Source organism: Equus caballus, chromosome 5, assembly GCF_041296265.1.
Source record: "Equus caballus isolate H_3958 breed thoroughbred chromosome 5, TB-T2T, whole genome shotgun sequence".
NCBI lineage: Eukaryota > Metazoa > Chordata > Mammalia > Perissodactyla > Equidae > Equus > Equus caballus.
In genome coordinates, this window is record NC_091688.1 from 58,557,942 (window position 1) to 58,584,578 (window position 26,637).

Below are 26,637 nucleotides of genomic sequence, written 5' to 3' on the forward strand. Positions count from 1 at the left end.
ATATAAATTGTGCACATTTCGGCTGATGGCCCAGAGAAACAGAGCTGATCAATAAGCTATACAATGCATATGTTCTAATCTGTTGCTATCTCTGATTCTTATCCATGCAATAGTGAGAATTTGATTGTATGCCTTCAGCATTTTGTACAGGTAAGGGAGAGCTGAGCATGGCAGAAGGCAAGGGCCAGCATTTCTTTGTTAAATAATCAAGTTCCCTTTAAACAGACCTATCTAAAGTAAGTCAATAATTTAAACTGAATTATGTAGCCACTCACAAAAATGATCCAATATTCACCCCACTCACAAATCCAGGGCCTCACACTTTTCTCTCTTTACTTAACTCAAAGATCTTTTTTCATTTGGTGATTTACTTGAAAGACCTGTTTCACCTCCAAGTTTTAGAGCCTAAGAATTTAATTTTCAGTAATCCATTTAAAACATTCTCTTAACCGTAAAATGATTGCAACCCGTAGTTTTGTTACGATGGCAATCCTACTTTCCCATTCAATTTATCATCATAATTGCCTTGGTTTTCAGAGAAACCTGACAGGTTATCTTTAAGAGGGCATCAAAGTTACGCAAGAGTGAAAATGTTCCGTAAAGAGCAAAACTTTTTAGATTGAAATAATCACATGAAAAAAGGAAGTGATTTGGGATTTCAGTTTACTTTCCAGGTTTTACAGCATAAAAAATTGCAACATGTAAAATGTTTTACAGTTAATTGGGATGGGGGACCCAAAAAAGAACAAAATAACTTAGACGCCAGGTACACTATGTCCCTCATAGACACTAACACTGTTACTACTGTTCCAAGGAGAAGACGTTTCAAGCAGACACTTAGGAATGCATGTACATGTACGTGTGCAGACAGTTGCTGCAAGTGTAATTCATTCATTCATTTTTTTTTATATGTTGGAAATGACTCAATAGAGCCCACCACCCAGTTTATGCAGAAAGTCACACTCAGACTTGTCATGCACAGACAGTGATTGTGACTAGAGGCTGATAGTCACAAACTGCCCCTCCTGGTTACGAAGTGCAGGATTAACTAACAAGAGAGACCACCAAAGACACTTGGCCACATCTTTGCATGATGGTTATGGCTACATGAGGTAGAGACAGATGGTTTTGTCACTGAACTTTCCAGGTTGATGCTGGATTATAAATCCAGGAATGTAAAGTTCTTTCAGCACAAAAGTGATTATCAAATAAACTTTTCTTGAATAAGTGCTGGCCCAGACTTCTCTGGCCTTCTCTCTAGCATCTTTGAGGAAGGGTCAACCACAAGGCAGGTTACACGCTCCACCCAAGTGAGCCAGCATCCGGCATCCCCTGCCCCAATCTCCGCTGGTGTCTCACACAATGCAAAAGCTGTGCTCATCAACAGCTGCTTGGAAATCAAATTTGGTTACTCATGTCATAATTTAGGGGTCCCAGAGGAGTTTGCTATTTAAAGCCTACGGTGAATCCCTTATAAAAACACGGAATTATCAGCAAAGTTTGGATTTTCCTATGTTGTTGTTTTTTTTTTAAGAATGATGAACACCACTAAGAGAATATTCCTGTAACTGAGGGGTGCTGGCAAGTGAAAAGCAACTGCCACATTTTTCCCCCTGGCCCCTGGGATGGCGATGATGTGTAACTGTCTAAATTCCCTACAACATGAATTGAACTAGACTTGTCACCTGCACATCAGATGCCCAGGTCCCCTCAGTAATTCCCTGAGCAACAGTCTCTGGTCCTCACCAGCTTTCCTAGGCTGAGGGCTTTGTCGGGGTGAAAACCTCCTAAACGATGAGCTCCTTCAGAATGAAAGGTCACGGTCATAAGGGAAAGCTCAGATAAATATAAGCGAATACAAAACCAGACAGCTGTACATTCAAATATATTTATCCAAATATTATTTCAGTGCCAAAAGAAGTATCAAAGACACTCAAAATAAAGGTGTCAAAGACACTCAACCCCTGGGGGGTTGTCACATTTTTCCCCAAGGCTTAAGAGTGTTTTTATTCCACTAAGACAAGGACAAAACACTGATGTTTTCAAGCTGAGAGAGACATGAATTATAGATTCTTAGCACCATATTGGAAGTAACCGTTCACTGTGTTGCTGCAAGTATGAGAAATCTGTTGTGCTGGGGAGACTTTAAAACAACCCATTAAAGAGATTTATTTTACAGGTGAAACAAAACTAATTGGGTTATCTAAGTAGGAATGGGACAGGCCTGGTAAGAGGGACTCAGGGTCCTAAAATCTAATTCTATTCAGGAGTTGTACATTTCTCACCTACCCTTTGGAAATCCGTCGTAATTCCTAGTGAGCAGCACCTCCCCTTTCCCGTCCTCCGCTGAAAGCAAACAGCAGGGGAGAAAAAGGTAGTCTATGCACAACCGAACTCAAACTTACAGACACTGCAATAGAGGAAAATAGTGTTTTCAGTCCTGGTTTATGTCTGTTCTGTTAAAACTCCTGAGGGCAAATGTGGGGAAAAACAGTGGGATGCAAAGTGCTTGCGGAGAACACAGATCTCAGGGATGGACACTGGGACTCCAGTTCCAAACGACCCTAGGCTGGGCCTGTGGGCTGTTCCTCTCCCACCCCAACCAGGGGAAGCGGTTGGTTGGGGATAATGTTGACAAAGCACCAGGAAGAAGCTTCCTCAGCTAAGGAGGGGGCCAGGTCAGTCCCTGCACACCTCCGCCACGTGCACACTTGCCCCAGGTCCACACCTGCCCAAGCCAGGAGGGTGGGGGTGGAGGACGGGAGAGGCAAAAGCAAAGGGAGGGTGCCAGGAACAACAGCATTGGGTCTGTGCAACACTGGCAAGATTGGTTTTCCTGGGGGAAGGGGGATTCTCAAGTTCTTTCCATTGAAAATCCTAAGAAATCAGCCAGCACGGTGGAGAAGCTTCTCCTGGGTCCACACCTCTGGTGCAAAGCAAAAGCGAACAAACATAAGCCATTCCACCTCTGACAAACCCCTCGCTCCAGGCTCTGATTCAAGGTTAAGTGTCCCCAGGTCCCTCCTCCACATCCCAAAATGCCAAATCATTCAGAGAATACCTCAAGGTACAGTGACTGAGGGATTGGAAGCACACATTAGATTTGAAATCCCATTTAGTGGCCATGAGACCTTGGGCAAGTCCCTCCCTCTCTGATCGTCCTTTTTCTCACCTGAAAAATTGAGATAACCACTACCCTAAAGGAATCCACATTCTAGAACAGTACCTAACATACAATACCTGATAAACACGTGTTAGTACCCTTCTCTTCCTTCTTTGACCAAATGTTTTGTCAAAAAAGGGGTCCAAAATATAATTTTCTGAGCATCCTCTTGGTTAAACTCAATACAGCGATTTCGACGTAGTGTCTAAACGACCTCAATTCACTACCACGTTGACCACCATTCAAGAACTGTGCTATGGGCTTAAGAACAGCTCATTTTATTTATAATGGAATATGACCACAAGGTTACATAGTAGTAAATTCACAGTAGTGATTTATTTTTTTTGTAACAAGATCCATAAAGCACTTTACATCACTTTACAATCGCAGGGTCTGCTGGACTATTTAAATATTGTTAACATTTCTGTGCTACTTTTAGTAATCAATCTTACTTTTTATGAAGCTCAATTTTTATTATATTGAGAAATACAGATTAAGGCTTCCGGGGTGATGAAGTTGGAGCAGTAATTATCACAGAACTTGATCTTTCTTTCTGTTTCTTGCTATAAGGTCCTGAGGCAAGAAAGAGTCTAATGGACCTGCCTGCAGGACAGCAGGCTCTCCAGAAGACATTTCTGTGCTAAAGCCACTTACTCCTGGGGAGAAGCCAGTAGAACTGAGGGAAGGGAATAAAGGAGGGGAGAGAGAGGTAACTGGCTTTAGAGTACCCTCCCCAAAGATGAGTGCCGTTAAGAAGTCTCTCAAATATAGGGCATGCATGGAAACACACACGCTCACACTCACCCACATCAACACACACGCAAGTCATGTGATGATACACACCCATCTGCCACAGAGAACACAGATGTTCGGATGTCGAACATAAACCTGCCGTCCATCTGTCCATCTGGTAACCACACTCGGAGAAATGCTCACACGTACAGAAACACATACTCACACACAAATAGCGACTCCATTTAGGAAGCCTTACACAGCAGGGCCCAGATAGAAAAGAGTAAGCCAGGGACCCGATTTTGTTGGTTTCACTGAGGGACTGGACACTCTCCCCACCAAGGGTCGGGGGTGAGGAGGGGCAGGGTAACCCATTTCTGTGGGCCCAACAAGCTCGCGGCTTGCCACCGAGCTACAGCCGTATCTAGATGCATGCACGCAAAAGTGAAGAGGAGACGCAAGAAGGAGAGTCCTGGTCCACCACCAAGGATGGCGGAGAGGGGAGCACCTCTGCCCTGTCCAACACACACCAGCACAGCCACAACCTCCCCAGCAAAGAGGTCCAAGCTCTAGCAATAAGCTGCAATGCCACACACATACACACACGCACACACACGTGTGCGTGTGTGCGCACACGTGCCTGTGCCACCTACATATACCCATTAGCTGTACGGACTTTGTCCTGGCCGTAGATTTGAAAAGGAAAGACAGAGGGGGAGAAAGGGAGATGACAGTTGGGCAAAAAACTGGTCAAGCCTTTTCTCTGGGGTTTGTAAGTTGCAGCGAAAGTATTACACGTTTTGACTTAACTGATAACGCGAAGGATGGATGAACTACAAAACCTTAAAATTCCTTCCAACTCTAAGAATGCAGACTTTTTAAATTTTAACCTTCAGTTCACGGGCGATTAAAAACTGTCATTATCTTCAAAAGGACACACTTAAGAATGAAAGTTATCCACTGGCGAAAACCTTACCAGGGAAGGGAGCCATCTCAGACACGCACTCCTCATTAAGCTATTCGAGTCTGTAACATTTACTGTTCACATTTTAATAACTTAGGTTGAAAGTCATAGAAAATCTATAAACATTTAAGGCAAACGAAATCCTGTCTCCTCTGATGTGGACATACCATATATTCTACCAGTCCTCGGGCACTGTTTACCCCTTTTAAAAAGAACAGCCTCTTGGTTCCAAGAACTGAAATAAAAACGCATTGTGTTCAATCGTGTGACGCAGCTTTCTGAAACCTTAAATTTTTTAAACGTCATTTACATTGTTCCCACTGCACCGGTAACTCAAGCTATTAAGAGTTTGAAAGTGCAAAGGCTTTATACAAAGATCCTGCATTTTATTTTGTTACTCTTTCAAAAAGGGCTCAATACAAAGTCAGTGTAAAAAAAATCGATATTCAATTTAAAACAGAAACAATAATTTCATAAAGTTTGACATTCCCCTATGCAAAGACTGGGAGAGAGGGAAAGGGGTAGAGATAAAATAAATTCTTTAATTTAAACCTTTCTTCACCCTGCAGGGAATGCACGCACCAGAGCAACGAATCCAACTTAACCCCTTCTGTCAGAGAGGGCTGGAAGCACAGGATTTCCAGACGTGGACGAGCAGTGTCATTATGAACTGTATGTTCTATATATGAACTATACGAACTATTTATGGCACTTCCAACTGCTGTGTTCCTGAAGCAGCAGTCTCTGACACATTTATCTGGGACACTATAACATTTATGCAGCCAAAGTCTCATACACATCCACCATCCCTTGCCCCATCTCCCAAAATATATTTCCTGAGAAAGATATCATCGTAAGGAATGTCCAGTTTGAAGGGACCTAAAGGCAAAAACTACAGAAAACAAAAGCACCATGGTTACATGGCATGTGTTTTTCATAAACAGAACCATGTAGCTAAATAGAACATCTTGGCTCCATGCCAAACTGACTTGTTTCTCCTTCTTCTTTTCCAACACATCTTCCTTTTGAGCTGAAGCCTGTTGATTCAAGAATGCTGTTTACTTTTGCAGGTACAGGTGTATTACAAACATCCAAAGCCAATTTTGATTATAAAAAATGATAGACAAATCTGTACCACTTGAGGAATGCATAAATCAGTAAGGGAACATGTGAACACACAGGTGCAGAGCATTTGGACAGTGTCATTCTTTCCTAAAGCAAGGTAACTGATTACTCTAAATACCTGGGAAAAGTAAGAGTGAATACTTTGGAAGGGTCTGTCGCGGATACAGGATGGCAAACAGAGGCACAGATGGCCCGCCTGGTGTCTGGATGTGGCTCCATAAGGAGCTCCCCAGAGCCCGGCTCCGCCAGGATGGCTCCTCCACCCACAGCCCGGCCACGTGGGCTGCCCCAGGCCAGGGGAAAGCCCACTAGAACCAGCTGCAGTAAGGAACAGATCACGGATGAGTGCTCTGCACCATAAGACTGGCTCCCCACTTTCCTTTCCCCAAGCTCTGCAGCTTGTCCATTCCTTCTTCCCACTTTACCAACAACTAAAGTAACTGCACCACCAGGGGCCGAACAAGCCCCCATCTGGGAGCAAGTGGTGGAGGTGAGTTGCACAGTGACGGTGGTGAGACATCAGGGAGTGGGCGGCTGCAGCAGCGGGTCTGTATTGTTTGGGTCTCCCTCGGCAGGGCAGCTTGCTACGAAGCTCTGCGAGAACTGATCTCCCTGGGAAATCAGAGGCTCCACGCTGAACCCGCCAGTCTCAGTCACAGTGTAAGTCTCGCTCCTGCTCTGTGTGAGCAGTGAGGATGACAACTGGGAGGAGAGGGGCCCCTGTGCGGCCCAGAAGGGACATTCTAGTGGCTTACTCTCCCTGTGTTCTACCCCGTGGGCATTCCACAGTTCCCTATGCAAACAATCTCGGGACCCAGCGGAGGCCGTGCACAGAGCCCGAGGGCACATGTGCAGAGCTGGGTCCCAGGCAGCTCTGATGGCTGGGCTTCCCTGGCCAGCCTGCCAGCCAGGTGGGGGTGTGGCACGTGCTGGAGAGGGCGGGATGGGGGGAGAGGGGTGGGCAATCACAGGGTTAGGAAAGGGCTACCTGCTCAAGCCAGGAGGGAAGCAGGGTCAGAAACAGGGCAGGTGGATTTTTCTCTTTGGGAAGAAAATAAAATCATTAAGAGCTGTAAACTGATAGTGCACATTTTTTGTTGTGATCTTTCTCTGCAGAACCTAAGGCAACAAAGAACAAAGATGAAGGCAGGCATTTCCCGAATGGCCCGCGGCCCCCACGGGCGATGTGGTACTGGACACTTACATACACAAACCCACATGTGGACACGTCGTGTCTAGTTTCCTGAAACAGAAGAAAGATGTGTCCCCTAGAAGATTAAGAGTGGGTCAACCAGAAGCAATGGGAGCGCGTGGTGCTGGACGAAAGGCAGGGACTAGTTGTTGTAAGGCGAGGCTCCCAAGGACCGCCAGCTCTGCTTTGGTTTACAGCTGTCACAGAAACGCCAGGGAACGGCTTCTCGAGAAGTCCCATCCACAAGAGTCAGACGTCGTGGGTCACTTCTTCCCAGAGCAGACATCCCCCACTTCCTTCCAAATAAAGTGCAGATGGTCAAAGGGTACTGGTCTATCATCTGCCAGTGTCAGTCAGCAAAGAAGAATAATAAAAAACGATGCCCCTCTGGTATACATATATTTCTCTTTATATATTCTTTTTTTTTCTTTAATAAAGCCACAAATATAGAACTTTTAAACCGATGTCTCAGACTGTAAGCGAAGCACAAATTTGTGAGATTTGGGGTCTATGAACTCTTCAGAGAGTACGATGAATGGAATTTTCTTCACATTGACCACGAGGCTGAAGTCCAAGCACTTAAGGACGAACACGATTCCATCCCGTAATCCGTTAGTCACAGCCTCATCACTGACGAGTCTCCACTGCGTCGAGAGCCAGCGCTCCTTGTCATACTGCAGGGTGGGCCCAGCGCTGAGGTACCGTTCCAGGAAGGCCTGGGAGGAGAGGAGAGAGGCCATTAGGAAGAAACACTCGCTCCAAGGGCAGTGTTGCCAGGAGGCCCCCCTGTTCCCACACCTGTGAAAAATGTCTTCCCAAGAAACCCAGTCAGAGCCCAGCTTACCACACCAAATTCCCATCAGCCCCTCACAACTGAGTGCTTGCTGGGGAGGGAAGATGTCTCAGGTCCCTTTGCCAACTTCCAACCAGAAGGTGAAGACGGTGGTAAGCACAGAGGTGAAGGAGGGTGGGGTGGCTGCTATCAAGTCTGCCCAGAAGCCATCGACGAGGCACCAGCCCAGTCCAAGGGTACGGGCCCCAGTGCACATGCCACTGCTTGTCCCTGTTTGTAGGGCTGCCTCCTCCTACTCCGAAAGCTCCTCAGGGCAAGTCCCAGGCACAGAGAAACACTCCAGAAATATGAGCTGAGTAAATAAAGGGATACACTGTCATGCACAAAAATGCGTGCTCTACCACTCACGAGCTGTGTGACTTTGGACAAGTCAGTTAACCTCTCAGTAAGGGCAGATGATAACAGCACTAACTCCCAGGGCTGCCGAGGATGAAAGGGCACAAGGTAAGTACAACCAATGAGCAACGGTTATTTTACGTTGGATCGATTGTGCACACGGCAAGTCCAAGGGGTGGCCAGACCCACGTCCACCTCCCCTCTCACAAGTCCTCGGCTCCAGCAGGGCTTAGCTCCTTGGAGCTCTCTGACTTCCCCCACCTTCACAGGTGCTGCTCCTCCTGCTGAATGTGGTCCTTCAGCAAAGCCCTCTGCCCTTTAAATCTTCTCAAACCACTCTCTGAATCTCTCAGACAGATTAACATGGCCCCCTCGAAGCGCCTATAATCATTGGCATGACTCCTGTGTGACATTTTTACTTTCTGAACAATCATTGCCGACTTGCTTGTCTGCCCCCACACTGGACTTTCCTCTCCCAGAGGGCAGGACCTATTTTTTAAATGCGAATTTCCAATGTGCCTGGCACACACTAGGAGCTCAAGAGCATGTGTATTAAATCAAGAAATATAACACTTGAGCTGCAAGGAAGAAGAAAGAACAAGCCAGTGATACGATCAGAAAATATTAGGAGACATTCTGTGGTCCTGGAGGCAGGTCAAGGATGGTTTCTAAGCGGCAGCCCCTTCCATCTAGACCTCAGCTCTGCTCCCAGGTACCTTGTTTCTGCCCTGTAAGCATATGTCCTAAGGCAAAAAATAGAGCGGTGCCTCAACACACTTCTGATGTAAAAACAGCTCAACAATTAGAGAAATGAAATAAGATAATTCATAGAAGAATAAATATTAATGCAAAATTAACATATGAGATGTTCTACCACATTAATAATTAAAGAAACAGGACTTAAAATGAAAAGTATATGTTCCTCTTCTTATATGGGCAATGATTAAAAAGAGTGATCACACTGAATGCTGTCGAGCGTGTGGCGGAAATAAACAGTCTCCTACTCCAGAGGCACAAGTGTAACACAGTGACACCCTCGGAAGGGTAATGTGGCAGGATCTACTCCTTTGATCCAGCTGTTCCTCTACTAGAAATGTATCCTTCAGAAATTCTTGCACAAATGCACAAAGAAGTATGTAAGAAAGATATTCACTGCAACACTGTTTAGACCAGGGGTTAGCAAACTTTTCTCTAAGTGTAAATATTTTCGGCTTTGCAAGCTACACCCTGTCACTACGACTCAACTCTGCCTGTGTGGAGAGAAAGCAGCCACAGACGACATGTAAATAAAAGGGTGTGGCTGAGTTCCAATAACACTTGATTAATAAAAACAGCCAATTCCTGGTTTAAACCAACGCAAGATCTTAGTCCAAATGTGCATCAATAGCAACCAGTGAAACAAATCACAGTATCCATGGAAGTAAGGTCCAGCTTTAAAGAGAACAGTTAGATCTGTGTGATAGAGATCTGGGAATGCGGGCATGGAAAAACAGCCAGAGACAGCTTTAAGTGAAAAAAGCAAGTTTCCAAACTATATGTACGTGTGTGTGTGTATATATGATATGAGATCCCATTTCTGTTTTTTTTCCCCCTTATTTCTGCTTTAAACACACACACACATTTCCTCCGAAAGAATGCACACAAACTCCTTATCAGTCAGAACAGTTTGGTAAGGGAATGAAAACTTCACTTTGTACATTATACTTTTCTTTAATGTTTGGGTTTCTGCACAAAGAAGATTATTTTTTAATTCAGAAAAGTATACATTTTTTAAATGAAAAAGAAAGCAACCAGGAAACTTTAAAAAATTTTGAAATAAGGAAAACAACGGCCCCGTTCCACGTGGTAAGAGCTCTCCTTTGGCACAGGCAGGCACATGGCACTCATCTGAAACCACAATGCTCATACTTTTTCGCATTCTGCTTTTTGCAACTTAATATTCTAACAAAGATTCTTCTATGTTTCAACAGGTGATATAGCATAATTTATAAGCCTCTGTTCTATTTTTAAGTTATTTCCAGTTGGGAGTTCCAGATTATTTTTGCAAAAATCACCTTCATGTGCATTCACATATATCTGACTGTGCTGAATACTTTTTCTAGGAGAGGGATTAGGGAGTCAAAGAATATGGGAAACCTGATGGTTTCTTACTGAGTATTTCTGTACTGCTTTCCCAAGGGTTGTTACTAATTAGTGACCACACAACCAGCAGCTGTACAGGGCAATGTATGAACACTGGTCCCTATACTAACACCACCAGCTTGCAAATGTTCCATGTGTACAATGTGCCAAGCTCATTTACTGTCTACCACATGATTTACGTGTCATGTTGCCATATTTAATACAACTTTCACACGACAACCCTATCAGGTAGATACTACTATTACCCCCATTTTGTAAAAGAGGAAACAAGCATAGAGTTACTTACACAGTCACAAACCAATTAAGTGGTGGCGCCAGGATCTGAACCAGCCTCTGTCTGAGGAGAGGTCATCTGCTAAACCCTTGGCCACACCCCTCTATCAGATACATGGCCATTTCCCATAATATCCCTGAAAGTGTGCTTACATCATAATCCAAAAGCCATTCAGTAAAACTAACTCCATAACATCCAAAATGCCTAACGACGTGATGGCATCATTTCTACCGTTCATAGCAACAGCCGCTTATTCAGTCCTCACCATGTGACAGGCACTGTTTTAAGCACTTCACATGAATGAACTCTTTTAGTTCCCACAACAATCCAGGAAGGTAGGTATTAGTACTATTCCCAATTTACAGATTAGGAAAGTGAGGCACAGAGTCGTTAAGCTATGTGCCCAAGGTTTCCCAGCTGGTTGGTGGAGCAGCCAGGTCACAAGGAGTCAGCTCGGCTCCAGGACCCACAAAGTACCCCTAACTACTATCTATATGGTCTCCAAGTGAAAGTCCTTCTTATGCTTGAATCTGGAGGCCTTCAAAAGGCAGATTTCAAAAACGACTGTACCAAAACAATATAAAATAAATGAGAATCATTAATTCTTATTAGTTAGGGCTCTAGAGAAGCTTTTGACTTTATCACTCCCCATAAAACCCTAACCAGGACTTCCCAGGCTTGGTGACAAGCCGCACCTTTGGGGTCATGCTATTGGTGATGCAGAAGGCCAGGTGCTGCAGGATGCTCTCCATGCTGTGGTAGTGCTGCTGCCGAGTGGTGCGCAGGTACTTCTGCAGGGCCCGGGCCATGGAGGGGAAGATGGCCTGGGCGGCCTCCCTGGGGTCCATCACCTCTCCCGGGGCTTTCTGTTGCTCCTCGGCCTGGAGACGCTGGATGTGGATGAAGGCCTCCTCCACTGCAACCACCAGCCTGGAAGGCAATGAAACACAGCAATCAGGACGGCGCCTGGTGCAGGGCTTGAGAAGAGAGCAGTCAGAAGGACCTGGAGCGACTCCTGCCTACCTGCTGCATCCTAGCCTGCCACCAGCCCACCCAAGGCTCGCATCCTTAGCTGACACTCCAGATGGTGGAGAGGGGAGGGAGGGAGAAAGGAAGGCAAAGGTGAACACGTGGCATGGGGGCTATGGGTGATGAGGAAGGAGCCCTGGGACTGGGAGATGATTTCTGTTCTCAATTCTATCACTCATGACCTTGGGAGATTCACGTGGATCCTTTTCATCTCTCTGATGAAGGGTTAGATGAAAAGAATTCTAAGGTCCCTCAAACTCTGGCCATAAAAAGCTCTGCAGGCACAGAGAGGTGGCTGTGGTACAGAAACAGCCTGACAAAGAGCCAGAGGTGCATCCCCTTGGTCGAGCCACCCACACCAGCAGCCTCTGGGAAAAAGGAAGGAAGAGGCCCAGCACACACGATGGAAATCACCTTTGTCCACTTCAATTAATATAATCAGATCTTGAAAACTAGCAAGGGGGTGCAGGATGGGGCCATTAGAAGCATGGGCCGCAGGCCAGCAGCTTCAGCATTAGCTTGGAGTTTGTAAGAAATGCAAACTCTTGGGCTCAACTCCAGACCTACTGAATAGTAAGTGAGCTTGCGGGTGGGCCTGGAACCTGAGATCCGTGTCTGAACAAGCCCTCCCAGAGACGCGGACGCATGCTGAAGTTTGGGAGACACTGGAGCAGGATACACTCCAAAGGCTCACACAGGTCATGTTTATAAACTGAAACTTCATTCTCATGGAGAAAAAAGTGTCTACTACAAGAGGGTGTTGGAGCCAGGGGGGCCATATACCTTGCTCTCCGCTTCTTCACCCGCCGTTCATGTTCCGCCTCTTCATAATACAACTCGTTGTGGCTGGAGTCCCTGCGGCGAGCGGCCGCGGCGATCATCGCCCGGGACTGACCAGTGGCGTTGCTACTGGGGCCTTTTGGGAAAAGACAGAGGAGGAAGAAGAGTTTTAATGCCATGGGGTTGCGAAACAGAGCAGGAAACTAGGACCACAGGCTGTCAGTACTGTCCATCCTGTGAAGCACATACAGAAATCCCCAAAGTAACTTCCCAGGGGGTGAACAGTAACCTGCTCTGCATTCGATATGCTCACAAGAGGAAGGAAATCGCCCTAAACCCGAATTTGATCAGTGGAAATGGATAAAGAACCCAGAAGGAGACGAAGAATGCTCAATAATTAAAATGTTGGCCAAAAGTAGTACACAGAGTGTGCTCAAGATTCTACTTACCATCTGTTACAGAAAGTTTCAGTTTGGCCATAAGGGCAGCTGCTACATCACATTTCACCAAGAAGACAATGAGAGGGATGGGGAGGACAGGACAGAGGAGAAAGAAAGTCAAAGGCACATGGAGACATCGACCACACAGGAAAACAGGCCATGCTGGAACGTCATGGTAGCCATAACTTCTACAGAAAATACCAAGGCTTGGGGACTTGCAAAATGGCCCATTTATTAATACAGACTTAGAACTCCTGGTCTTATTCCCCTAACCACTTAACTTTTCAGAAAGTCAAGGCAGATCACATGCTTTCTTATGTATCACCTACTTGGCTAATGACTTGATTTTGCTAGTGGGAATTTTTGCTAAGTTTCAGATCACAGGTGAAATTTACTAATGCTACGGGATTCATGAGAGTGTGCACATCTCATATAGCCAAAAAAAGCTGCGGGGGAGGGGGGAGGATACTGCCACCAAAAATGACACTGTCTATAAATCACTTGACTTGCTAACAACATGATCCTCTTCTAGGGTCTGTGAAGCTCTTGCACTGACCCAAGGTGCCCAGGAAGAAATGACACGGTGTCCTGTTTCTTACACTTAACCATATGATAGCCTGAAACCCAGCTCTGATGTCCCCTGCCCGGCCTCTGGCCTCCTGCCACCCACTCAACTCCAGCTCTTAGCCAGGATTGAGAAATGCCTGTAAGTATCTCACCAGATGTCTGAACTACGGAGAGTTACAGTCTTAATGGGTTTGGGTAGCTGAGTCTTTGGGTAATTTATCCAAATTTTGAAAAGCAGTCCTTTCCTAATAGCTTTCAATATAAGATGTTCCCAGCAGGAGGCAGGAAACACACATCACTATTGTTTTCAATCATAAAATCCCAAAATGAATGAACCTCCCACATACGCAGACTATAAATCAACATTCCTCTGAAAATATGCTTGCCTGCAAAAAAAAAAAGAAAAGGAGAAAGAAATTGTTCTGAAATAAGAATGTAATATAAAGACAAACACTGAGAGGAGGTTGAACCAAATGGACCATAAAGTTTAAGCTAAACAGCTGCCCGAACTGTGCTCCTACAGCCCAGAGACAGTGTCTCAAGGCACGTACGTACCATCTACGTTGTACACTTTCAGCCCCGCCATGTGCTTGGCTGCTCGGAACTTGGAGGCTGTTAGGAGGTTGGGGTTATAGATGGTGAAATCTTTATAGTAATTTTCCAGAACCACCAATGCCGCTCGCTGGATACTGAAAAAAGAGGGCAAAATTAATGCAAAGCTTTTTCACTGAATAAGCAGGTCTTTAGGGATAAAAGTCCTCCTTTGGTAGCAGGCGAAATAACAAAACGCTGAGGACAACGTCACACAGAAGGCTACTGGCTTCAGCACACCTTCTGTCTCCAGGATGAGAATTTAAAATGAAACTGAGACCCGCCATCAAACGGCTTCTGTGCCCTCTCCCAGCCACATCCCATCTAGCCAATAGTTGAGAAAGGAGAAAGTTATAACTTATAACTTAGATTTATTCAGGTTACACAAAAGTTTCCTATTTAACCCAGTTTACAAAAGAGGAAACTGAGGACCCAAAAAAGGTCAAGAGACCTACAGACGGCGGCAGAGCTAAGGAGAGAAGAAGGAGGTGTAGATTCAAGTTCTCAGGTCCTGGGCCAGTTCCCCCTCCACCTCAGTGCCCTGGTGTGAGCAATGCTGGTTTCAGGTTTTTCTATAGATCAGAACTACAGCCGCACAGGCAGAGGACCCGTGAAAGGAGCCGGCCGCAGACAGTTAACCCAGATCCTCCTCTTCGTTCTATCCCAGCGACCCCAGGCCAGCTAGCACTCCCTCTGTCAGAGGAAGCAAGCCGCTTTCCCTGGAGCCCATGAGCCTCAGCTGAGATTTCCATCTTTCTTGGTCTACCGGCATCCTGCCCCTTGGACTGTTGTCTCTGGCCCTCAGGAGGGGTGTACAAAGGGGATCTCCCCGCCCTGATGTCCTGTGATCTTAACCTATCACCTGCTCGGCCCCTCAGAATATAGCATAGCAGAGAAGAGGTAACGCCAACAGGCAGGAGGCTGGATGAGGGAGGGGCCCACACTTGGGAGTGGCAGCAGCAGGACACACTCTTGGTCACAGATGCAAGACACCACTTCAAGGAGTGACTTGTAACAATACAGTACAGGTTTTCACATACCATCTCATTTGACCTCCATTATCATTCAAGGTAAGAAAATTGAGGTTCAAAAATCTATGACCTACACAACAGCATGTACCTACAAAACAGGAGAGATGGACTCCAATCTGGATTTGCAAACCTCCAATTTGTACTCTTTCCCCGTGATGTGTGGCCTCTGTGGGACAGTGTATATATGCGCTGACACCAACCACCAGTGTGCTAAACTCCACAAATTTATTTTTATCTTGCCCTTAATATTTTCTTTCTTAATCCCCTGCTAAGTAGATAAGCTTACAGGGATTATTTACAACAGCCTGGGCACCAGGACAGGGCTGCCCTCGATTCCTGGATGACCATACTGTGTTTCACAGCTCCCTGGGTGGCTAAGGGATCTTGACTGCACACCAAGACAAAGCAGCCCCTACCTATCAACTGGATGCTTTGTCAACCTACCCCTCAGCTCCCCTTGGGGCTCTCCCCTCGGAGTCTAACATGAAATCCAAAAATGATCCAGAAGAAGTAAGTTAACCTCCATGAGAGCAGAGCCATGGCAAAGCTTTCTTACTTATAGCCCAACAGCGTCTCCATGAGTGGTCTGCTTTCAGTTGGTGCTTGGTATCAACTTAGATATGGACGCTCACGCGAGGCTGGGGAAATCGGACGAGGCCAACCTTGCATGATGGAAGAATAAGATTCCTAAGAGTAAATCCACATTTTGAAAGCCCTAGTCATTCAGTTACTAGAAAGTTGCTCACTCCTCACTTTCCTATTTAAGCACCACGTCTGCCAAGCCCTGGGAATGCAGACAAGACGGAAGGAGCTGCTCCTTAGCCCGGCACACGTAGAACAGGATCCCTATGACAACAAACTGGAATGAATACACAGGGTTGAGCAAGCAGAAGAGCAAGGAGAAGAGCTCTGACTGCCCGGGGCTTGGGCGGGTGCAACAGCAGCCCCTGAGGAAGGGGAGTGGTCTCTGAGTGGAGGTCTGTGTGGCAGAGAGCTTCGTGAAGAAGTCCTCTCTGCTCAGCTGAGCCTTGCCCGGTGGGTCTCCAGTCAGCACAGCACAGCCCAGCTCCTCCTGGCCCCTCTGTCCCTGGGATTCTTCAAAGCAGGGCAGGCGCTTGTTCTCCACTCCATCAGAGGTCCACCCCAGTCCTCTCTCCGACAACACACACACAGACACGCCCTCTTCTGCACCTATCCCACCTGCCGCCCCCGGGGACCACTTTTCCATAGTCTCTGGGCTTTGTGAGACAAGGAGCCCCTCCCACAGAAACAAGTCTCAGTTCATGCACACAGACATGCTGGGGTGCAACTATTTCATGCCACACTCCTATACTGACATGGAAAGATCTCTAGGCTCCTGGATCCCAGCAGGAAACTCTTTCCCTGATCAAAATTTAAAAATTAAAAGGCAACTCAGAGGTTATTCTCAGTCTCATCTTCAAAGCAAGGCCTCTTGTGGTTGTTGGCTTTGGCTTTGCTGTTCAGCCAGGCCGCAAGGAGGAGCCCAGGGACTCACAGTAACTCAGACGGGACCTGCGAGGCGGGTGGGGGAACTGGATGGGAGCCTGGTGACCCTATTTCTCAATCCTCCACACCGAAACCACAGAGAGCGCACTGTGCTGCCCTTGGGAGGGGTGTCTGCCCATGCCCAGCTCCAGCAGGGTCCCTGTGCCAGGGCGTGCACTGCACACCCCGCCACCTTCCAGCATGGGCCTAAGCAGCGGCTCCGCACTGGGGCCAGTCCAGCCTGCTGCACAGCCCGCCTCCCACCAAAGCCCCGCAGCTTGGGGAGTGCTCGGGAGTGGGTGGGTGACACTGGACAGGAGCCGCTGACATTATGATAGTGGGTCTCACAGTCCTCCCAAAGCTCCAGAAAATTCGCTGAGAAAAACTGAACAAAGGGGAAAGTTCAGGTGGCGTTCTCTTCCTCCAGCACCATCATCTCAACAGAGGCACCAGAATGCGCCAGAACCACCGTGGACCTGGCCAGCCTCCCACGCCGACAAGCTGACTCGGAGCTGAAGGACTCTCAGGGGAAGTTTAGAAACGCCTCTGAGAGTGGTGCACGCCCTCGCCTACAGAAAACCGACCGTGCAACACTTGACACATCTAGCAATGCTGGGGCATGAGAAGTTCCACATAACCGAAAAGAACACACAACCGAAGCCCCCAAATTTAAAAAGAGATTTGGATTGAAATCCAAGATGCCTTTCTTTACCTTTTTTAAGAGAGTAAGCTATGTAATATATAATTTAATTCCTGTGGGTGACTCAGGATGATTATCACATGCATTAATTATGAGCTACGCCATGTACCCAACACAGTGGAGACGTCAGACCCCACAGGAGGCAGAGGCCACGTGTCCGCATGCCCCACGCTGCAGCGCAGGCGGAGCACTCAAGGCTGTTTCTTCCCATCTTCCCTATATTCTCCCTTACTACTGGCTATCAAAGTCATTCCTTGATGCTGTCAACCTACCTGCCTCTGGCAATCATCTTTCTGTCTCAAACACCCTCAACCTGGGTATAAACAAAGAAAAGGAGCTTTGAGGACCAAGTAAGGAGCTCTGCTCCAGATAAGTGATACCTGCTGTGGCACAGGAGTCTGATGTCTATTTCAATCCGACATCTGAGGTCTGATTCATTTCTATTCTGGCTCCCGATTAATGCTTTGGATTGGCTGAGTTTGTTAGATAAGTGACTTTAGGATAAAAATACCATACTACTAATATATCATTTGGGTTTCTAGTAAAAGAAAGGACAATTAAGCACCAACAGAGGGGACATCCTGCAGGGCACCCTGGCATTGGTCTATGTCCTGGCCCCAGCGTGCCAGGATGCAGGAGTACCCTTTTCCTCAGCCAGTGGCAAGGTTCAGTTTCTTCCTGCCTCTATTGCTCGGCATCCTCCAAATATGGCATCTTACAAGGCAAAAGCAGGACCAATTTCTTTTAAGAAGGCTTTTCCAACTCTCTGGTCCCCACTGACCCATCCCTTAACTCACAGCATCAACAGCCATCACACTTGACTTGTGAGGTCTCCAAGTGTGCCAGTCTCCCTCTTCAACAGGTGTGCCTGAGAGAGTCCCGCACGCACAAGGGACACCTCGTTGGACTAGACAGTACTCATTGGCTCAACTTGCTCTTTTAGGAAACTCTAGAGTTCCCACAGGTATAGGATCAGTCCTGAGTACACATTTCCTAAAACCACGGTGTTTCAGAGGCAAAAAGAGCCTCAGAGATGAACAAAATCAAACCCTTACACTAGTCCCAGTCTCCCGACCAGATCATCTCTGGGGAAGGAGGGAGGCAAGAAAAACCAAGTTGGTGAGAAACCCGCCATCTCTTTTGTATCATTGTCATATTCAGAGATGATAGGCAGGAACCTGACCAAACAATCCTTCTGCAGAAACTCTATGTCACAGGCAGGTGAGGCCTGATGACAGACTGTGGACATGGCGCCACCAAAAACTCATGGCAAGGAGCACTCTCCCAAGGTGAGCACTCTGAGCTCAGTTAATAACGCATCCAATACTCCCTCCCAGGTCACTAACCAGGGAAACACCCTTTCATAGCCCACGTGCATTTGTGGAAAACAGCATAGGGATACACACAGCTCTAAGAGAAATTCACTTGAGACCTACACATAGAAACACAAATACAGGTATCCCAGAATGCATAGGAAAAGACAACATGGATGATGGAATACTCAAGGTCAGAAAAGGCTAATGTTGTTACCAACGGGAAGGTAACCCCCTTAACTCTGCTTGGTGGCTGCTGGTCTAAACTTGAACTCATGGAAAAGACAGGGCAGCAACGGATCAGCACAAATGTCTGTGGGACTTCAACAGCCACATTTAAATTTGAAATTTACGGTCGATCATGTTGCCTTACTGGCCTAGTTTCTTTTCAGGACAAAGAGGGTGGAATGTGAAATGCTGTGGCCTTTTGTGTCTAATCAACCACAAAAACACTTCCAGTGTCGTTGACAACTGTTATACAACTGCCATGGCAACGGAAAAGAGGGGCTCGCCTTGTGCTGCATTTCTTAAACAGACTTGGAGAGAAGTGCCTCCAAACACAGTTCAAATTTTAGTTCACAAAAATCTGAAAGACTTATTTTTGAAAGTTAAATTCTGAAAAACAAAAGCAAAACCAAATTATCGTCCTGCATATTTGTGCCTCCTGCATGCTCTGTGCACATCTGCTGTGGGGGAAAGGATGCATAGTGCAGTGGGGCAGGCTTTGGTCCCAGGCAACACGACTCTTGGCTCTTTCACTTATTCCTCAGCCTTGAACAAATTAACTCATTTCTCCAAACCTCAGGTTCTTCATCTGTAGGATGGGAATAACAACAAAGAAAAGCCTGCTATAACATAAGTGGGCTCCAAAATATTCAACTGTATAAAATGTTTACTGAAAGGTTAATGAAATAACGAGGGCAAGGCTGATGTAGGTAGTTAGTCAGAAATTCTAGGGGGCCGGCCCCATGGCCGAGTGGTTAAGTTCACACGGTCCACTTTGGTGGCCCAGGGTTTCACCGGTTTGGATCCTGGGCGCGGACATGGCACCACTTATCAAGCCGTGCTGAGGTGGCATCCCACATGCCACAACTAGAAGGATTCACATGTAAAAATATACAACTATGTACCAGGGGGGCTTTGGGGAGAAAAAGGAAAAATAAAAATATCTTTAAAAAGAAAGAAATTCTAGCAACAGACTGTGATATCTAAATATACCAGGTCTGGCTGACGTCTGGTGTCACCTGTGGCCGTTATCTCTTGAGCTTAAATATCAATGGGGCAATTCCAAATTTTATGGCTTTCCAAGACTTCAAAGTCAATTGGCATTTAGGCCAGGAAAAATACTGGAGACTCAGGAGTCCACCCTCCACCTTCCTGCTTCCCAAGGAGGAGCTCCTTGCCTGGTTTGGGTTGGTTTTAAAGATTAAATGTTCCAATGCAAATGGCTCATAAATGGCAGCACCGTGAGCTTCCACGTCCATGTAGGTTGCGGAGGTCAATCTGTCGTCTTCGTGTGCCTGCACTGCCCTGCCCACCAAGGGCCCACCACAAGGGTGCTACCACAGGATACGTACCTGGACAGCTCCCGTCTGCACAGTTTTCCGTAAGGACTTAGACCATAAATTTATGCTACTCTCTGTTTTTCTGCAGTATTTCCTGCCAGTCCTCAGCCTCCTGAAAATCAAGCCCAGCTACAACAGGGAGGCACCCATGGTACATGAAGTAGAAAATGCACTGGGCTGAGTCAGAAGGCCTGGATTCCAGATCTGATCCTGCTACTCCATAACCCTGTATAAGTCATTTCCCATTTCTTGGCCTATTTCTTGGCCCATGATGGAGAGATAACACCAACTAATGCATGTGGTTGTTGAGAAGAGCAAATGAAATAACTCCAGTGAGAGCATTTATAAACTATAAAGCAAATATCAAACATTGTCATATTACTAATGAGTGTGAGCATTTTGCAGTAAGGGATGGGTTGGTTGCTGGCTAGACTAGTCATACGATCTAAAAAGGGCACAAAACCATGACCCAACTTCCATTTACACTGAATCACAAAATTTTACTCTTCACAAAATTCAGAAAATCTTACTGTTCACCCAAGCAGAGACAGAAGAATCAAAGAAATGAGTCTATCTCATCTGAACTCCCAATCCTCGCACCAACTCTTTTTATAACACTGTAGACAGCATCCAGCCTCTGCTTGAAAATTCACTCTCGCTTAGTACTGAAATGACCTTTCTTTACATTCTACCCATTGGTCCACCCACCACTTCCTCCTGGACCCAAGCCCCTCCTTCTTGTGAAAGCCCACCAAGTACTTGAAGGAAACAATTGTGGTCATAAACCTCTTCCCTTCCAACTCTCTTACTTTGTAGATAAGGGCGCTGAGGCCTAGAAAAGCATCTGTGCATATACACATGCACACACACACAGTTGTCTATTTCCTATTCATTCATTTTTCCATGGATTTGCTTGTGGCTTCTGCAATTAAATACATGCTGTTAAAACCAGAACTATTAAGGCCTTACAGCTTATCCAGTCTGAGGCCCTCACACTTTATAGCCCTTAACTGCTCCCAGAGCAGGGAGAAAGGCCCTCCCTGACAGGGCCAGGCAGGGAAGCCTCATTCAGGTTTTAGCCACCTCTTTTCAAATATTAATTTGCTCTCTTTAGCTCTGTCAACAAAAATAGCTTTCTTCACGTGTGAAAATGTGAAAGTTTTTCTTACATGCTAATGTCCTACGTAAATGTCAGGCACCATTATTCTGATTACCGAGGCATGTGCTGACAGGAAAGCACTAAAGAGACGGCGTTCCAGTCACAGAGAACAATCTGCAAAGGCCTCCTCTCAGGGTAAGTACTCTTTGTCCCACGAGCCAACTAAGGATGCCGACATTTAGAAAAACCCTAATAACCAGCCTCCAGAACTCCATTCACAGGCAAAAGTGAACTACGAGCACCTGCTAAATCCCAAGTTCTGGGACATGACGCGAGCAGCACCTCAAGGGACTTAGGCTGCCATCGGTGGTGACAACCACGCGAACAGCTAAGTTTTATCAAGTGACTCAGGGGCTGTGAGAGAACACGTGATTGAGGATGGGGGTGGGGAGGTTTCAGGTGAAGATCCACAGAGCAGGCAAAGCTGAGTTTTTGAGTTAAGCCTTAAAAGATGAATGGTGGTCACACCATGTGGACGATGGACTGCAGAGCTAATTCCAGGCGGAGCACGCAGCGCAGGTAGAAACAGGCTGGTGTTAAACGATCTTCCCAGATGTCTACCATAAGAGCAACAGTGTCAGTGTGAAACAGCTTGCAGAAACCGGTTGCAGTGGGTTAAACAGTGCCTCCCAAAACCCACGTCTACCCAGAACCTTAGAATGTGACCTTATAGAGTATTTGCAGATGTAATTACAATAGATTAAGATAAGGTCATACTGGTTTCTTCATAAGAAGAAAAGTGGACACAGAGAGACACACAGAGAAGAACACCACGTGACGAAGGGGCAGAGATGGGAGGGATGCAGCTGCAAGCCAAGGATTGTGGGCAAGCACCAGAAGCTAGGAAGAGAAGGAAGGATTTTTCCCTGGAACCTTCAGAGGGAGCATGGCCCTGCCGACACCGAGACTTCAGACTACTAGCCTCCAAAACTGGCAGAGAAAACTCTTTTAAGGCACCTAGTTTGTGGTCTTTTGCTATAGCAGCCTTAGGAAACGAATACATTTGTATTCAGAGCAAGAAGGATGGTGGCAGGTAAAGGGCTAGGCCGGGCTGGATGAACAGCAAAGATGAGAGAGGGTGAGGGGAGAGGGCAAATGAGGGTGAGGAGGGAGAGTGTGCGGCAGAAAGGGAGTGTGTGGGTCGCAGAGAGCTGAGCTGCCAGTGAAGACCCAAAGGACAGCCAACAGTAAATGTCGCCTGGGGACCAAGGCCGCCCTGTCTCCTACTCTTCAAGGCATGCCTGCTCCGGTGGCTGCATTTTAGGCCTGAATCCAGGGTCTGTGAGAAAACTCTGAAATGCAGAACCGGAAATAAAGCTGATTCAGCTTTTTGTGAAAACTCCCAACCTGGGAGAGGTGGCTGACAGCCTCAGTTTTATCTGACTGACTTCTCCCCAGAAGAGTTGACAAGACTCCAAGCTGGACGTGCCAGTTTCACTGCTCCCTGGACTTGGAGATAAAGTGACTTCAGTCTGACAAAGAGTCAGGACCATTTGTTGCAATATTCATGTGAGTCCAAGAGATGCAAATATAATTAGCCCCTGAATGTCGTCGTCCCCGCCCCCGCTGAGAACTGGGCCCACGAGTGTTTATATCTCCTGGCCCTCCTGCCTTTTAATTAAAATGTTTGTCTTACAGCTGCATTTGGGGACGCAGCTTACACAGGTCTCACACAGATAACAGGCAATGATCACCTTGGAACTTGAGGACAGGGAGGGGGAAAAACTGGAATCAGCTTGTGCTTATTAACACAGGTCTGGGTTAGACTGCAGAAAGATCCTGGAGGAAGGCTGGATTTTCTGGAACTTTGTCACAATAGAGCAGGAGGGACACACATTGCTGCTTGAGGTCTTGAGATGTGAGGCAGACTGCCCATCCTGAGAGGGGCACAGATCCGTGCTGCTTTCCTGCTGCCGAGCCTGTGGAGGCCCTTCTCCTGGCTATGTGGATTCCCGGGTGACCCCGGCCTGCTGGCTCCTCAGCGACCTGGAAGCTCCAGTGGTCAAGATCTTTGAATCAATATTCACGAGCTGGAAAGTGTCCCTGGCCTAGGCGTTGAATACTGGGCCGTAGACAAGCCTTGCAGGGTATCCCCATTGAAAGACGGCAAACTGCCACTGGAAGCAGGGACATCTACCCTGCTCACTTGAAGGAGGGAGAAGTAGCAGGGTTTGGTCATCATGAATGGCCTTCAGAGTGAGGGCTCAGGGAGCACCCAGAGCACTTCTCCACACCCTCCGCTATCCTCACTGGAAGTCTCTGATGATAAAGTATCATTCTGGAAGATGCCCTCTCTAATAGCACAAGTAACACCCCACCGAGAGTGTGCCCAGAGGAGACTGCTCCGTCAACACTGGGAAGAGGCTGTGAGGACTACATGCAAATGCCTGGTTCTTCTGGTCTCAGGAACTAAACAACAAAAAGCCGTCATACATGTTATCCTTCTTGGCTGTAATGTCAAGACCTACCGGGCGGTTCTGAGTGTGGTGAGAGCCCTGATAGGACAGACTCCCTCTGAGCGGATGATCCAGTCACGGCTGGCTGTCCGTCGGGCTGCCTTTCCCACAGCAGAGACATGCTGGCAGGCCTCTCACACTAGGGGACCTATGAAACATGCTCTCCCTCAAGTGACAGTTTGGCTATTGTCACAGTCGGCAGATAGAGCTCACAGCCCTGCTTCCCAGCCAGGCACAGACCCTACCATACTGCCACCTCCCTGTACCGTCCAACCTGGGCGCACCTGCCCTGCCTGGGATGGGAATTCAGCTTTCAACACTTTAAACTACTGTGCTGACTCACACCAGATAAACATCAAAGACGACGCCCGCTTAGGGTTCTCTAAGAAGGAGATTTAGATCCAGACTAAGAGCACCTCCGGACCCTCCCAGGATGCTCACCTGGCCTTCTATCCCGCGTCACATTCCTCAACACAGGTGCCTCTGGCCTCGGGAAGAACTACAGGAGCACACACTGAAAAGTCTGGAGACTGAGAGTGACCGGCCTGGCCAACCGGACCTCTGCTCGCAGACTGAGCCAGGCCAGACACAGGCAGAGCCGGGCAGTGGCTTGGCAGGGCAGGGAAAGCAGGCCCCTGTCCATTTGCCTTCTTGAGTGTTAGCACCTTACGTGCACAATACCAAATCACACCCATCAGTCTGTGGGTGAGTGAGTAGAACGCCAGGCCCTGCCTGCAGTGTGAGTCCTCAGGAAATTGAGCAGCACGGCTGGGGCCCTGCAGGAAGCCCATCGAAACCAGCTTTATGTCCATCCACGGGCTCCTTCCCACTCAGCAGCCGCGCCTGTGAGGGGTGACTCCTCTGGGCCTCGGAGCGAGGCTTGTGGGCAGACGCCAGGCAAGGGAAGCCTTCCCAGCTGTGGCTGCTGCCAGCCGGCAGCTGTGCAAACACAGGGCTGCAGCGTCCCGCACCTTACACTCTCATTAAAGCCACTTTTGCCAGGCCCCACTAGGCCAAACCACAAACGGCAGCTCCGAGCCCACCTTCGAAATTTCCCCACAGCAAAGCCGAGTCTGAGCGAAAACCTTCACACTCCACGTTTTAGCTCTTATTCACTTCTGTCCTTTGCTTTTTTAGGGAGTGGGGCTGAAGACTGGCAAATATCTTTACTGAAAAGCAGTTGAACAAAACATACATTTCTAAAAACGAAATTGTGCACGAAACCACGATCGTAAATAACGCGAACCAAAACCTCTGGTGGTCATTTAAAATCACCCCCCAACTTCACAGCCGAGGGCACTGGGCCGTCCTGAGACGGTTGGTGTTTAGTCTTGAATGTGAGAGGGAGGGGCCACAGCCCGGGGTGACAGTTGGATCTGATCAGCAGTGTAATCACCAGCTTGGACACTAGTTGACCCAGAATCACAGACATAAGATTTAAGGGGAGCTGGACACATCCTGGAATTACTGGAGTAGCCGTAACTTCCCCAAGAGACTCCCCTTTCTCACTTCTAACTAGAAAAACAAGTGCAATCGGGAGAAGCAAGGCCCCACTCAAGCTGGGAGGATGCAGGCGTGGGCTGGAGAAGGGATAATATGAGCTCTGTTTCACCAGGGACCAGCTATGCTCATTGAAGCCTGTGGTTTCCTGGGGCTTTGCGGTCAAAAGTCACCAGTGTGCATAATGTTCCTGTCTTAGCTTGGGCTGCCATAACAAAATACTATAGGCTGAGAGGCATACACAACAGAAACTTACTTTCTTATCGTTCTGGAGACTAGAAGTCCAAGATCAAGGTTTGGCCGATTCGGTTTCTGGTGAGGGCTCTCTTCCTGGCTTGCAGAGGGCCGCCTTCTCACTATATCCACACATGGCCTTTCCTCAGTCCTTGTGCACAGGAGAGAGAGACAGAGAGTGCACGCAAGTTCTCTGGTGTCTCTTCTTAGAAGGACACTAATCTCATCAGATCTATGAGTTCATTACCCTTTAGAGACCCATCTCCAAATACAGCCACAGAGGGGTTTAGAGCTCCAATCTATGAATTTTGAGTGATGCAATTCAGTCCCTAAATTCCATCCTGGCTCCCCAAAATTCATAACCTTCTCATGTGCAAAATACATTGAGTCCATCCCAATAGCCCCAAAAGTCTTAACTCACTCCAGCATCAACTCTAAGTCTCAAGCCCAAAGTCTCACCTAAATATCATCTAAATCAGATAAAGGTGAGACTCAAGGTGCAATTCCTCTCTAGCTGTGAATATGTGAAAAGAGACAACTGATGTACTTCCAAAAGGCCATGGTGGATCAGGCGTAGAAGAGACATTTCCATTCCAAAAGGGAGAAATTGGAAAGAAGAAAAAGGTGATGGGTCCCAAGCAAGTCCAAAACCTAGCAAGGCAAATTCCATTAGATCTTGACGCTTAAGAATAATCCTCTTTGGTTCAATGCATTGGCCTCAAGGCCCACTGGGGTGGCAGCATCATCTCCCTAGGGCTCTGCAGGGTGGCCCTGCTCAAGCAGCTCTCTTCAGTGGCCACCTGCCCACTGAAACAGAGGTAGAGGGCATCCTCTGAAACCACTGAGGAAGCAGCCTTGTCTCCTGGGCCTCTGGTGGGAGTGGCAGCCCTGAGGCTCTCTGAACCACCTTTGGAGTTGTGCTTCCCTTTTCTTGAAGGACAATGAAAATTCACAGCCTTCCTTCATTCCACCCTACCTTCTCTGC

The 26,637-nt window shown here is 47.3% G+C and overlaps 1 protein-coding gene across 7 annotated transcripts in view; it reads right to left on the minus strand.

Moving 5' to 3' along the window:
• Positions 1–646: 646 nt before the first annotated feature.
• Positions 647–26,637, minus strand: part of VANGL1 (VANGL planar cell polarity protein 1) — a 52,928-nt gene continuing 26,937 nt past the window's right edge. For 3 of the 7 annotated variants that reach the window (XM_070267174.1, XM_023641372.2, XM_070267175.1), the window contains 4 exons: positions 14,153–14,286; positions 12,594–12,726; positions 11,477–11,711; positions 647–7,892 (listed from right to left, as the gene is read on the minus strand). In XM_070267174.1, the coding sequence (XP_070123275.1) occupies positions 7,632–7,892; positions 11,477–11,711; positions 12,594–12,726; positions 14,153–14,286 (763 nt within the window). In that variant the 3' untranslated portion in view covers positions 647–7,631. Of the gene's footprint in view, positions 7,893–8,020; positions 8,322–11,476; positions 11,712–12,593; positions 12,727–14,152; positions 14,287–25,674; positions 25,804–26,637 lie in introns of all 7 variants that reach the window. The other 4 variants (XM_023641370.2, XM_023641371.2, XR_011438746.1 and 1 more) reach the window with 3 other exon arrangements.